We start from the raw sequence: 14,120 nt of genomic DNA, 5'->3' as shown, positions 1-14,120 counted from the left end.
CCAGAGGGCGGTGTTTCCCCGCACAAATGGTTGTGCATACATCAAAGGAGTCGATGCATATTTATTGAGGGCTTTTAAATTTTAACCATCAGCTTGTCTTTCTAAAGCCACACCCAGTGAGTATTTATTTTTGTTGTTTTATATATTTTATTACACTTATCCACATTTATTTAACTGGTGCTACCTTTCAGTTCACATATGGATAGTACAGTCGCAGACAATGCATTTCTATAAATGAAGCTACCCAAAAGTATATACAGGGGATAGAGATTTCCTCCCACCTCAACCAGTTGCAGAAGTGCTGCTTGTTAGAGTGGTATCAACATTCAGTAATATAATCTATATATGACACCACGGGAAAGGTCATTCTGTGGGATTTTTGGCCGTGGATGTTTGTCCACCTACAGATCACAAGTTTGAAGTTTAATTTATATGTCATCTGTGTGTGTGTGTGTGTGTAGCCTACTGTTTCTCAGAAATCTGACAGTCGAATATAACAGTGTAATTAAAAGTTCCTTCAGTGTCGTCATAAGACTGTTTTGCATTTCTTCTTTTTGTCCCACATCAGCTGGATGATATTCTCCCTTCTTTTCCCCGCTTCTCTTTTATTTGTGGTTACGGGTTACTTCGGTGCATTAAGTTTTCATCAACTTTCACATTCGAGACTTGTATTTTAATTCAACTCCAGTATCCAATCAAACCACGGACTTTCCCTCACGTCACGAATGACATTTGTCAGTGGGAGGGCAGGAGTAGATTTGAACTTTGAATCGTGTTTTGCAGACACACAGCAACAAGCAGCAGCAACAGCTGAGTGAGCAGCAGTGACAGCACGGAGCGGGGAAAGTGTACAGCTGTCTGTCAGCTTCACCGCTTCAGTCACGGCTTGTTGTGAGTCAGGCTCTCACCTCCAGGGTTCATCATGACGTTCATTCTCATGAAGAAAAAGAGATTTAAGTTTAAAGTAGACTTCGACTTGGAGGAATTGTCATCTATTCCCTTCGTAAATGGAGTTTTATTCTGTAAAGTTAGACTCATGGATGGAGGCTTTGCCGAAGAGTCGTCTCGGTAAGAAGTTTCGCTATTTATAGCTACAGTCCACGGGTTGTTCGGGCAAGTTATGGCTACATTTAAGTGAAACCTGAATTTCGCACGTTTTAAGGTCGCTTGGTTTAAGTAGGACACCCGTTAAGCATTTGTTGTCCCGGCTTTCCATGACATTTAATGGAAACATGTAGTTAACGTTTACCTCACCACAGTAGTTAGCTATCCGCTAGGTTAACTAGCGGTAAGTAGCTGAAGCTAGGCAGGATGGGCAGGATTCTGTATTAACTTACCGAGCCGACAGCTGAAGACTTTCCGCTTTGTGTGGGGAGACAGTACAACCCGGGAGGCCGTGGTTTAACGTGACTTTAAGAGCTGGTGGCACCAGTCAGTTGAGTTAGATATGAAGTAGCCCAGGTGTATGTTTTGATAGATGGAAATAAGCTAGCGTAGTAGTTTAGCTTACACAGTTGATCAAAACAGTTGCTGAGTAACAGGTACTTTAGGGTCATATGGTGCAAACAATAGTAGTAATGCGAGATGGGATCTGTAATAATAATGGTAATAATAGTTTAACATTAATAGAGTAGACACTCTTTATGAGGACGGATTTATGTGCTTTTCCTACTTACAGTATGACAATGACTTTTCCTCCGCTGCAGAGGAGCATGTGAAGGTTGCTCCGTAGGGCCTGTGATTGTAACTGCTGGAAGCGTTTAAATGAGTCACTTTGGAAAAAAGAGCGCAGCGTAGCACATGTCGCTTCTTAGCCATGGTAACTAACTTCCTACAAACAACAGTGTAAACACTATTCTTCCTCTAACCACAAAGTGATGTCTCTTTTTCTAAATACAAGCATATTGTTTCACAGCCCGGTTTATGATGTGTGTGTCGGGGTGTATTCTTATTTTTTATTTTATTGCTATTTATACTACTATTATTTTTAAAACAATTACTCAAAGGTCTCAATGTTTCTTAGCCATAAACATAATATTCTTTTTCTATTACTGAGGGAAAACTGTAGTATAAAGCTGCAGCCCTCTCCACTGCTCCTGCTTGTACCCCGTAAAGTTAACTAATACAACCCATAATCACAAATAACTAATGAGCATCAATGGAAGATGTCAGGTAAAATGAGAATCTCGCCTCAGCCGTTAGGTCAACATTTATACACAATAACACTGTTTCTCCTGGTGTCAGAGATAGGACTTATATGTCCACCTGGCCAGTGAGAATTAGCAAATGTTTGCAAATGATGAGTTAATACATCATCTAATAGAACTCTGTTGGGGATGGCTCAAAGCCCAAAGAAAGATCATAAGCTCAATTCAAAGACTAAGTTAAAAAGCATCATTTGCTTCATTATTGTACATATTCTGATTAAAATGTGAAACATGCACAGTTTCATCATTCTTGATGGTCTGGTATACATCTGCCTCACACACTCTGTGTCTAATCCATGCATAGATGTGGCAGATTTGTGATTCACTGTGTGTTCAGTATTCTGTGTGTCTGTGTGAAGTAATGTTTCTAAATGTGTTTCTTTCACAGCGAGTCAGTCCAAGCTAACTGCGTACGCTGGATGAAGAGATTTTCTTTCATGTGTAAGATGAGTGCCAATGCCGGGACAGGTGTGCTGGACCCCTGTGTGTGCCGGGTGTCTGTGCGCAAGGTACACAACGTTTTTGTCTGTCACCAAACTTTGTTGACGGCACAAAAATGCATTTTCCATAACAGAGTTCAAGCTGTGAACTGAGACTTGAATGTGCTAAGAAAATGTTTATGTACATATGATCCCAAGCACTGTTAATATGTAACCATAAGTGCTTTGCGCAGGCAATGGTCGTACCGCATGGAGCCACAAATGTTTTAATGAAGGTAGTGTGTGAGATAGTGATGAAGCAGGCAAACGTAACCTCACTTATTTTTGTGTTTCTGTCATTTTAGGAATTGAAGGGTGGAAAAAGTTTTGCAAAGGTAATACTTCAATATTTAAATATGTGCTGACTGGCATTTGTTGTAAACATGAGAAGCATAAGTAGCAGAGATCCATTAGAACAGTCTTATCGTAAAAATGTATGTGATAACAGTCGAGGTGCCCTTAGCGGTGATATGAGTCCATTTTCTCACAATGTTTTATTTTTAGTTTCCACCTTTCATTACTGATTGAAAATTTTGTAAATCAAAACCTAAGCTATGTTAACCAATAACTTTTTCTGATGAGTTAAAGAATTGGGTTATGTGATTTCTCAAGGTCCCATCTCAGACATGTGTGGTGTGTTTCCACAAAAACTAAGCTGGGCTGGATTTCCTTAAGTGTAGATTGCTCTACATTTTACATACAGTAAAGAACATGCTATCACAGGGTGATGCTTTATGTTCAAGAGGGTGTTACTGCTGACTCTTTATCAGAGTAAACGGCACCAGCACTGTTCAGTGCAGTTGTATTAAGTAAAATCTGATATTTAACAATTTTAACTGTCAAATGGTTCAAACTGTTTGATCTGGTATATCCCTGTGCAGCTGGGCTTTGCCGACTTGAACCTGTCTGAGTTTGCTGGATCTGGCAGCACTACACGACGGTGTCTCCTGGAAGGATACGACACCAAGAACACCAGACAAGACAACTCAATTCTTAAGGTGTGGCAGTATTTTAAAGCAGAGTTCTACAATCCTCTTTTAAATGCTGTTGGAAATTCCCTTTGGGCAATGTTTGGGTATAGTCCAATAAATTACTTTACGTGTCTGTACAAATAATAGCATTTTAGCAAAGCTCAGATGAGCCGACAACCTTGCAAAATTCAGCATTCATCTATTTGACAATGTTGGATTTATGGCATGGATGGAAAAGTTGCGTGTCCCGACAGCTGATGCCGTACATGTCCGAGCCTGTGATCTATAGCCCGCCTGAGTCATGGGAATGAATTTTGCTGATTCTTCCTGGAACAAAACTCCAATGGGCTTTCATTTCACAAAATGTTACTCTAAAGCTTAGGTGAAAGCAACCGTCTCAAACCACACTATACAGGAGAATTACAGCCTTTTGCTTCCTCACATGTAGTTATTTGTAAACCTAAAACTGACATTTCTGTGCTTGTGTTTCCTGTTACAGGTGGTCATCACCACACAACTTATGTCTGGAGACCCCTGCTTTAAAACGTAAGAGCTCATTTTGTCCTTGTTCATCTCTTTATTTTTATTACTCATCCTTAAAATCTGAATGTGAATTAAATTTGAAACATATAGCCAAGGAAATGTTGATATGCCTGTTATGTTTAATTTTATACAACTCCAAAACATTATAATTGCAAAGAAACTCTATAACCCACAGTAAAAAGTCTGTCTCTGTCTGACCACAGAGGAAGGGGTTTCACATCACATCCTGTTTGTCACCAGTTTGAAAACTCTTTTGTCTGATGTAGGAGACATCCAGAGATTGAAGTTATAAAGTATTATTACGTAGCTGAGCTCTTGTCTGAGATGCTTATCTGTCTTATCTAAGAGCTGATAACACCTCACCCAGACATTAATTTGCCCAACCTTAGAAGTAAGCAACAGCTGCACTATATTTTCTCTTTGTTAGGTGCTCTATGTAAAGCAGTTTGTCATGAAGGATGTGATGTAACATCACACTCGTGGCAAAGCCTGTACCATGTGCAAACAGTCAGCTTCCCTTAATCAAGTATTTCCCTGTTTTCCTTCATGCTCCAACGCCCTGTTGGTGTAATAATACACACAGTGCTGCCTAGGAGATGTCTAAAGTGTAAAGGCAAGGGCGGCCTAGTCATTCATCCCGCACAGTCTTACTCATTGTGTGTGGAGGATTTACGACAGTGTAACAAGAAAGATGCCGCCGTGTGATTGTCACTCGGTCTGCCTCTACGCCCTCATTCCTGTTTAACCCCTCAGAAGCAGAGAAGCAGGGTTTCCTGTGTTACCAGAAGTAGCTAAAAAGCTGTCATTCTGTTTTGATAAATTTATTACCTCACCTGCCTATTTAACTATCTCAAATGTATTCTCCAGAGAGACTCTTCGTTTGGCTTCAGGTTTTCTTCCTTATGTTTTAAAATATCTGCAGTGTAGCTATTGTATGCTATCGTATCTTGACGTGTAAAAGTATGTTTGATGATGGCATCAACATAAAACAGTATTTTTGTTTATTTCCCAGAAAGCTATATTGCTAATAGTTCAGTTTTCATAAATCTATTTAATTGTTGTGTGCTTCATTGTCTTTTATCCTAACACCATAAGTCAACCCTACACATAGATGCCTTAATTACATTAGGGCAATCAACACTTAAGACACCACCCTACTTCTCAGTAGCATCATTCTGTATTGTCTTTCCTTTAGACCCGCATCTACAGCCATGACTCTAGGAATTCCACAGGCTGAAGCAGAGTGTCTCCTTGAGGACAGAAAGGGAGGGGACAAGCACATTTCCCATTCACTCACTGGTATGTACATTGTGGCTCTTAGGCTTAAAAGACTTTTCTGTTCCTTACAAATGCAACATTTTAAGTTTCATGGTTACTGACAAAAGCAAGGTAATATTATCATATTCAGGGGTCTTCATAATGAAACTAAAACTAGTAAATCTTCTAGGGCATTACCCTGAAGAACAAACACTTCCTCGAATTAGAACTTTTAGCTGTGCATTCATATTTACTTAAAGTTTTGCTTCCACCTGTGTGTGTTTGTTGTTTTCATGTAGAGGCACCAGGAAAGTCAGTATCAGTCCCAGAGGAGCTGATAGCGTATGGTCACTCAAGAACACCCAGCTATGCAAGTCAGCAGTCAAAAATCTCAGGTACAGAACACAGAGATGCATATTTACCCCCTTCATTACTACCACACCGGTCACAGAAATCAAAAACACATCCTTAGTGTTTGTTTGTTTTCCCCTCCCCTCCTGTAGGTTACAGCTCGAATCACTCCAGCTTAACAGATCTCAGCCATCGGCGCAGCGCATCAGGAGGTTCTGCATCCACAGGCATCGGCAGCATCATGGAACCCAGTGATCAGCAGGGGGAGAGAGGAGAGAGGGAGAAGATCACCCATCCCATCTCTGCAACCTGTTCCCATGCACCTGAACACTCATATACATCTGCTAAAGTTTCAAGGTAATACAAATAGTTACCCAGGGTCTGAAACTGACATTCACACAGAAGTGCCACGTATAATAATCATATATAATACTAAATAATTAGACTTTATATTTGTTATTGTTCATTTATTGGCTGGCTATGATCTGCTCTACTTCATGAGCACCAGAAATGACAAAACACTGCAATAAAGTAATTTCAAAATGAGCATTTTTTTTTTCATCCATTCTTTTCACTTTTCCTTTTAACATATTTTCTATGCTGGTTTTGATTTTTGTGTTTAATCACCTTCATCAGACTCTAACCTTCCCTGGTCCACTTAATATGTTGACTTGCACCTTTTGTCTTCATGTCTTTTCTTATGAAGCACTTTTGCGCACTCTGTTTCTGCTTCTCTCTTAGACACCCAATGAAGCAGAACTCAGTGGAGAATCAGCTGAAGAGAGTTGATGCCACCAGGGTGGATGCTGATGACATAATAGAGAAGATCCTGCAGAGCCAGGATTTCAGCCATGGCTTCTTGGACTCTAGTGCAGAGGGTGTGTACACCTAATCCGTCACTTCATGGGCTTATCAAGGTTTTCTTGGAAAGTTGTCAACCATTCTGCTGAATGGATCAAATTACTTTGATTACTTTGTTGCACAATGTCTTTAAGTACTTCATTCAAATGCTGAATGATTAGTCGACTTTTATGGTGGCAAGTCATAAATTAAATTTCAGTTTGGAACATACTTACCGGCCTAAATATTAAGGTTTATTTGATTAATGATTAGAGACTGTAGGCTGCATATCATTCCTATGGATATCACAAGGGCAGACTGACCTCACTGAGAAGGTCAGTCTAGCCGAGATAGCCGAGAACACATTGTGACATTTCTTCATTAATTGTATTAGGAAATGGTGACTCTCCCTACTCATTGAAACTTTCAAACATATTTATTGCCGAAGTGCATCTTTTGATTTGCCAGGACAATCTTTTGAAGGTTCTTCAACTGTCAACTCCTTCCCTTGATGCTACCCTGTCAGCTGTCTGACCACCCTCCCTTCCTTACTGATACTCCAGGATCATTATTTCTAATTTGTGTAATTTTGTCCTACAGAGGAGGGGCTCAGCTTGTTTGTTGGTCCTGGTGGGAGTACAGCTTTGGGAAGCCAGCATACGAGGTGGGTGTGATTATGTAACAGTATAATGTGGGTGCCACGCACCAGGCATTTGCTACAAATAATAATTCAATGCAGATTTGCTAGATGGGGATTCTAATGTGGTATCATGATATTGACCACATGACTGAGACTTCAACAAAGTGTGAATTTTAATGTTAAGACACTTTCAGTTTCACACAGCTTTAGTTCTGTAAAAGAATGCACCACAGCCAGATCTGATAACTACCCTCTTTTCTTGTCATGTAACACATTGTGGCCTTCTCTTTCAGGGTCGCAGCTGGAGCCTTTGAGCAGGTGGTGATCAAGCACTAGGCTTTGGAAAGCATGTGCCTGCCATAAAAGGTGCCATATTACACCGATACCGGGGGACACAAGACTGAGTAGCGGAGGTGTCCTTAGGGCATGCACTCTTCACTCCAGGAGATTTAATTTCTCTTATGTAAGGCCTCTGCATCAGACTTACAGTGTGTGCCTATGTGTATGTTGAGTAGGAGTGCCCCCTGTTGGTCAAGAAATGAAGCTAGGACCACATTATTGGAACATTTTGGTGAGATAAACTGGTGCACTGACATTTCTGTTGGTCTTCTTGTGCTCTATGAAGATTGTAAGGTTAGGGGTTACTATGGTAATTCTATACATATTGTTCAACAATCTAGGGGGCATTTGAGCCTCACGTTATTTAAAAAAAAAAAAGGTTATTTTGTTTGACCATTTTTCTTGTTCCTTAAGTGGCTGGAAGGGGGGGGGCTGTGTCCCTTCCTTTCAGTCCCATATATAAACTGAAAGAAAACTGGCGCTCAAGACCATTAGAGATTAACACCTCTGTTCACCTGGTTGTGAAAGAGGATTACTGAAGTCTGTAATTTTTGTATGTTTTGTGTGCGTGTGTGTGTGTTTGTATAGAACTGTTGTCTGTTAAAACTAATGAATTTATTTTTATCTCTGATTTTGTAAATGTGCCAAACTTAGTAAACTGGGTATATACTGACACTTATTTCAAAAAACGTAAATAAGCTGTGTACTTGTTAAAAGTAAACTGTGTAAAGTCCATGGTGTTTTCAAGATATCTGTATGTTGTTTTTACGTTGGCAGAATGTTGATATTGTATTTAAGGCCAAATAAAAAGACTTTTTAAAGTGCACTCTCTATAATCCCAGCCATTTTTGTGTTGTATTTTTCCTTGTCAAGAAGCATTATGCAGGAAATACTGGATAAAACACTGGATAAAAACCATATAAACCATACCATAAAAAGGGAAAACAGAAGAAATACAAGAGAAAGGGTCAAGTAAACTGTTAATATATTTTGCTGCCCTGGATAATAATCAGACCATAATCAAATTTTAAAAAGGCAACAGAAACTGAAAAAGGAGATTGTTCATTGGAAAGACAAATTGTATTATTTTAATTTGAAACCGGGAACATTTGCACACCGTAATAACATTAACAAGTTCGACAATGCCATTTCCAGTTTCAGTTAAAACAAACATTTCAAAGTAAACGTCAACTGAGTACGTTTCCATAAAAAGCTTAAATTTTTAGAGTTATGTAAACCATGATATGAATGTATAACAATTACATGTTACATTCTTAGAAATATTTGTTTGCGTAGTCGCCAAATACAGTTCAAACTGTCAGGTGTGTGAGTATGTAAATGCTTTTATTGTCACAAGTAAACATGCACTATGTTAAACTGTTGTATCTACATTTACTGCAGCAGTCATACTGCACCACTAACGTTACAGTTCCGGTTCCACCTCGCAGCAGGTCTTAAGCTACAACGACGGCGGGAAGTTGTTATCATCAATTTAACTACAAATCAACAACAACTAAACGGACGAAATTGCTAACGATCGACATTTCACTATCTCATATTGATGGCTCTGTAAACGGAAATACTCTAATCGTAAACAAAGCTTAACGGCGTGGGGTTTAGCTAACATGGCTAATGTCGGAAACCAGCTACCAACGCAGGCCGTTAGCAAGCCTGCACCAGGAAAACATGGAAATGTATTGCCCCTGTGGGGCAACGAAAAGACTATGAACCTCAACCCAATGATTCTGACAAATGTGCTGTCCTCGCCGTATTTCAAAGTTCAGCTTTATGAACTAAAGACATACCATGAAGTTGTGGACGAAATCTACTTCAAGGTAACATTGGCAAATGCTAAACCGCATGCTAGTTAGATAATCACGGTCCAGACAAGCTAGCGCTGCTTTGGAGGCAATGTACTGCAGTCGTCAAACAACATGAGGAACTGGAATCAAACGGCGCTAGCTACCGAGTTTTATTTTCATAAGAAAAAATATAAACGCTGTGTTTTAATTAGTAATGTTAACGTGTAGCTAAGTAAGCTATCGTTACCTACTTAGCGACTAACACAAATCAAGTAAGGTGGCGACTGTACAAACACAGAATGCTTTACCGTAATGTTACGTCTACCTTAACGTAAATCACAATTTGTTGGTGGAGTAACGTTACCATTTTTTTGTTAATGTAAAAAGGGCAACATTAGGTTAGAACTTATAAGGCCCGGGGAAGTGCCGGGCTGGTATGACTAGTGGTTAGGATGGTTGGGTTATTAATTTGGACGTTGGACATGCACGGTGGTCTCAGCATTGTTCATGAACCCTCTAAAGTAAATCATCAGGAGATGGAGAGGAGAAGTGTGTGAGCGCGTGTGTTAACTAATATTGTTCTTTGTGGCTACAGGTGACTCACGTTGAGCCCTGGGAAAAGGGGAGTAGAAAGACCGCAGGCCAGACTGGAATGTGCGGAGGGGTAAGTGAGAAGTACGTGCTTTTTATATTCCCCACCTCCCCCCCTCCATAATTCCCACGCCTTTGAAATTACTTGACATGAGTAACACATCATTAATATATGATTGATTTATACTTGACTTTTTGCTTAGATTATCTTCTGAACATTCTGCATTGATGTGCTTTACAATACATCATCATCCTTATAGGTGCGTGGAGTTGGGACCGGTGGTATTGTGTCTACTGCTTTTTGTCTTCTGTACAAACTGTTCACTCTGAAGCTGACTCGCAAACAGCTGATGGGTCTGATCACTCACACAGACTCTCCATACATCAGAGCACTTGGCTTCATGTATATAAGGTACGAGTCATTGTTTGAAATCACCAAAGTTGGCACCATTGACACTGATTATTTTTCTGTGTACATTTTTTTTCATACTTGCAAAGGTTGCTAGATATCAAACTAGATGTTGAAGTAATAAATATGTTACTAATGTGTTACTAATGTAACTTTAAGTTTTTAAAGTTTTTAAGTGTACTGTTGTTGTAGCATCTCTGATGCTGTACTCAGATCATGAGAAGTTCAACTCAAGCCGTTTCCCTTATCATCCTCAGGTTTGTGAACATCAGAATATGAGGTTTTACTGGAACGGGTTCAGGTTAGCATTTATTTGGACAGGGCAGCGTAGAGAGATTTACAGGAAATGGGGGAGAGAGTGTGGGTGACATGCAGCGAAGGTCCACTGGTCAGAATTGAACCCAGGCTGTTGCTGAGGACTCAAGTGTCCATTCATAGTTGCACATTTTACCTGGTGAGCTGTCAGGGTGCCTGCAACATGATTTTATGATGGAAATGCTGATATCGTGCTCTCTGTTTTGTTGTGCCTCAGATACACCCAGCCCCCTGCAGATTTAATAGAATGGTACGATGGCTTCCTGGATGATGACGAGGTATGTCACCCCGGGTAATAATTTAATGTTTCTTTCTCTCCATTGAATATACACTCACACAACACACATTAAAAGCTGTTAGTTCCCCCCCTTGTGATGCTCATAGCTGATTTTTCACCTTTGCCTTCATTTGGCTTAATTGTCCCCAGTTTTCATCCTCTAAACCTGATTAGCTAGGTTACTTGCTCACTGCCGTGCTGCTGATTTTTTTTTATCGGGGTAAGTACAATATGATGCTGAGTAAATATTTCAGTCAGTGTAATATTACAGCATGCTCTCTGTTTTTGATATCAGGACTTGTTGCACAATACTAACTTTGGGATTACTAATTGATGGAGATACCACTCCAGTAAACAAACACAAATTATAGTTAACATATGTCAACTGTTGTTAAAAAAAAACAACATGTATAATTAATGTATAGTTTGATCCCAGGCTGTGCAACCAGGCCTCCTTTTCATGTTCTGTTGCATTATATTTGAACTGATCATATGAAATCCTACCCAACTGGTTAATTCCCCTGTTTTTTTCTTTAGATGCCCATTGTGCAGCAGGTGAATTGGATATTGTATCTCAGCACTGTTGGTTTGCGTGTGTGAGTGCAAAGCGGCTGTTCTCTACCATATAAAGTTAACAACTCTTCAACTGGTGTGCACTTAGCTACCTGTTCCAATCTGTGCTTACCTTGTGGGCAATCTTTATGCTCTATCGGCCCTTTAAAAGTTATTTGTAGCCTTGTGAGAGTGAAGAAGGAAGCTGAGGCTTCTGTCTGTCTTTATCCCTTTGGCTCAGTGTTCTGATACTGCTCTCCCTTCCCTTCATTTCTGCTCTGTAAACAGTAGATGTAACCACTTTATGAACATGCTGTTTTAATCAGACAGCATGAAGGAAAGGGGTGATGGGTTTTACACCTGCAGTATAATGACATTTGTGTCATTGTTAATGCTCACGTTGTAAATACAGATTCCAGGAGCTACCAGACAGCTTAGATGAGGAACTTTCTGAACTTTTTGTAATTTGTTAAGTTTAGCCTCCTCTATTTAGATGATCAAAGTAAAGCCAGACACATTTGATTGAGAGATGTGAGAGATTAAGCTAGATGAACAGAGGTGAAGGTTCAGTACTTGGTCATCACAAATTGCTTTTTGAATGGAGGCAAGATTGAAAAAATGATCTGACTGACCTGCGTCCTGCCCCAGTGTGCTAATTGAGATTTTCTGTTGCTCTTTCCCCTTTGACTCAAGGAGCTCGATGTAAAGGCAGGAGGTGGCTGCGTGATGACCATTGGAGAGATGCTGCGTTCCTTCCTGACCAAACTGGAGTGGTTCTCCACCCTGTTCCCCCGTATTCCCGTGCCTGTGCAGAAGATTATTGACCAGCAGATGAAGGCTAGGCCTCGGAAGGTTGCTCCGAAGGAGACACAGGAAGAAGACACTGCAGGCGCAGAGGCAGGGAGGCAAGGGGAACGACGCCGCTCCAGGTAACACGGGAGATTATATACTGATACTGTAAAGAACTGTGTTGCTTTATTTTTTATGGCAGGTTTTGTATTGTATGATTTTCTTATTGCTACCATCCCAGAGTCCAAGGATTATTGTTGAATTCTAATTACGCTAAATGTATTGGATGAGAATTTTTAATTGCTTGAAACTGAGGTTTCCATTTTTCTTAGAACACCCAGACGCACACCAAGCCCCCGGAGGTCCCCCAGGTCAAGGAGCAGGAGCCACCACCGCGAGAGAGACCGCCACGGCCCCAGCTTTGACCGAGAGCTGGAGAGGGAGCGGGACCGCCAGAGGAAGGAGAGGGAGGGCAGGGACCGGGATAGGGAGAGAGGGGACCGAGGGGACAGGGAAAGACGGCGGTCCCGAAGTGCAGACAGGAACCAAGACCGGCGAGAGCGAAGAAGAAGCCGCAGCGGCAGCCGGGACCGGAAGAGCGAACGTAGAGACAAAGAAAGAGATGGAGGTGATGACAGGAGCAGGAGGAAGGACAGGGAACACCATAAAGACAGAGGTACTGAGAGGGAGAGGTCCAGGGATAAAAAGAGCAGGGGAGAGACTGATGACAGGAGGCATAAAGACGACAGGGACAGGCACAGAGAAGAGAGGAAGGCCAAAAGGCCGAGTCGGAGCCGAAGCAGGGAGAAGAGGCACAAAAGTGGGGGAGAGGAGAAGAGCAGGAAAAGAGAGCGGAGTCATAGCAGAGATAGAGACCGGGAGAGGGACGGCGAGCAGCGTTCTCACAAACGGAGTCGTAGCAAAGAGAGGAGTCATCATCAGCGCGAGTCCAGTAATGACCATAGCAAACATAGTGAACGCAGAAGGAGTCAGAGCACTGAGTAAATGTCCAGCAATATTACTTCTTCTACTCCTGTGTTTCTCTTCCTTTTTTCAGTTGTCCGGTCTGTCACTTGTGCTAAAGAGAAGGTCGGTCAGCACATCGGACGGTTGGAGTTGTTGTCTTTGGCCAATGTAATGTTGCTTTATGTTTATGTTATTCTGCCTTTTTTCACTCCCCATTAGATCATTGTTAGTCTTCACTTGAAATTTCAAAAGTGATGAAAATGGCATTTTAATTTTATATGGTTCGTTCTTTTGCCCCAGGTGTGGGTTTGTACATAATGTTTTGGAGGCTGTCTACACATGATAAGTGGTCTGAGTTGCATGGGTTGCTCAGCTCAACACTATATTCATATAATTTATGTAATTTATGAAGAATAACTGTTATTTTCACGGTGTATAGAAGCCCAAACACTTATTTTTCAAAACTGATATTACAATGTGTGTGTCTGGGATTTCCTCATATTAAAGCTTCTTAGTCAGGTCTTTTCTGATTTGACATGCTTTCAAGTGTCACAAATGAACAGTTGAAGTTTAAATTTCAGTGTGGCAGCAATGTGGCTCAAGCCAGCGCTAAACAATTCTGCCCGTGATCGTGTGTAGACAGCCAGAGAATGTTTTAAATGTCGAAAGAACAGGCTGCAAAGGGTAATTTTTATCACACACACTGAGCCTTGCTTGTGCTGTGTTGGGATTACTACTCTGTTGCATTTTGTTTTCTAATAAAACACTTTTACAGACAAACGTCATGTTGTT

At 40.8% G+C, this 14,120-nt stretch overlaps 2 protein-coding genes across 3 annotated transcripts; both read left to right on the top strand.

Annotated features, from left to right (window-relative positions):
* Window positions 1-784: 784 nt before the first annotated feature.
* LOC124069644 (protein FAM102B-like) lies at window positions 785-8,453 on the top strand. Its single transcript, XM_046408956.1, has 11 exons — window positions 785-1,068; window positions 2,596-2,716; window positions 2,992-3,021; window positions 3,568-3,684; window positions 4,157-4,203; window positions 5,396-5,499; window positions 5,757-5,852; window positions 5,961-6,165; window positions 6,550-6,686; window positions 7,249-7,312; window positions 7,582-8,453. The coding sequence occupies exons 1-11, from the start codon at window positions 923-925 to the stop codon at window positions 7,622-7,624; spliced, it is 1,110 nt and encodes a 369-aa protein (XP_046264912.1). The 5' UTR covers window positions 785-922; the 3' UTR covers window positions 7,625-8,453.
* Window positions 8,454-9,024: 571 nt separating this feature from the next.
* Window positions 9,025-14,108, top strand: prpf38b (pre-mRNA processing factor 38B). Of its 2 annotated transcripts, XM_046408861.1 has the most exons (7): window positions 9,025-9,462; window positions 10,025-10,093; window positions 10,281-10,432; window positions 10,962-11,022; window positions 11,559-11,576; window positions 12,267-12,502; window positions 12,695-14,108. In XM_046408861.1, exons 1-7 carry the CDS (start codon window positions 9,253-9,255, stop codon window positions 13,365-13,367), a joined length of 1,419 nt encoding a protein of 472 aa, XP_046264817.1. In that variant the 5' UTR covers window positions 9,025-9,252; the 3' UTR covers window positions 13,368-14,108. The 2 variants fall into 2 exon arrangements, with proteins under 2 accessions (XP_046264817.1, XP_046264818.1); XM_046408862.1 differs by lacking the exon at window positions 11,559-11,576 and having other exon boundaries at window positions 9,026-9,462.
* Window positions 14,109-14,120: the final 12 nt, after the last annotated feature.

Source organism: Scatophagus argus, chromosome 13 (genome assembly GCF_020382885.2).
Source record: "Scatophagus argus isolate fScaArg1 chromosome 13, fScaArg1.pri, whole genome shotgun sequence".
Classification (NCBI taxonomy): domain Eukaryota; kingdom Metazoa; phylum Chordata; class Actinopteri; family Scatophagidae; genus Scatophagus; species Scatophagus argus.
Note: the sequence above shows the minus strand (reverse complement) of the source record. Positions and strands in the feature narration are given on the sequence as shown.

Bases quoted from the DNA above. Each gene is read 5' to 3' on its own strand.
- LOC124069644 (XM_046408956.1), top strand. From the start codon at position 923: ATGACGTTCATTCTCATGAAGAAAAAGAGATTTAAGTTTAAAGTAGAC. The intron at 2,717-2,991 runs GTACACAACGTT...CTGTCATTTTAG, and splicing joins GCCGGGTGTCTGTGCGCAAG to GAATTGAAGGGTGGAAAAAG. The intron at 3,022-3,567 runs GTAATACTTCAA...ATCCCTGTGCAG, and splicing joins GTGGAAAAAGTTTTGCAAAG to CTGGGCTTTGCCGACTTGAA.
- prpf38b (XM_046408861.1), top strand. From the start codon at position 9,253: ATGGCTAATGTCGGAAACCAGCTACCAACGCAGGCCGTTAGCAAGCCT. The intron at 10,433-10,961 runs GTACGAGTCATT...GTTGTGCCTCAG, and splicing joins CTTGGCTTCATGTATATAAG to ATACACCCAGCCCCCTGCAG. The intron at 12,503-12,694 runs GTAACACGGGAG...CATTTTTCTTAG, and splicing joins GGGGAACGACGCCGCTCCAG to AACACCCAGACGCACACCAA.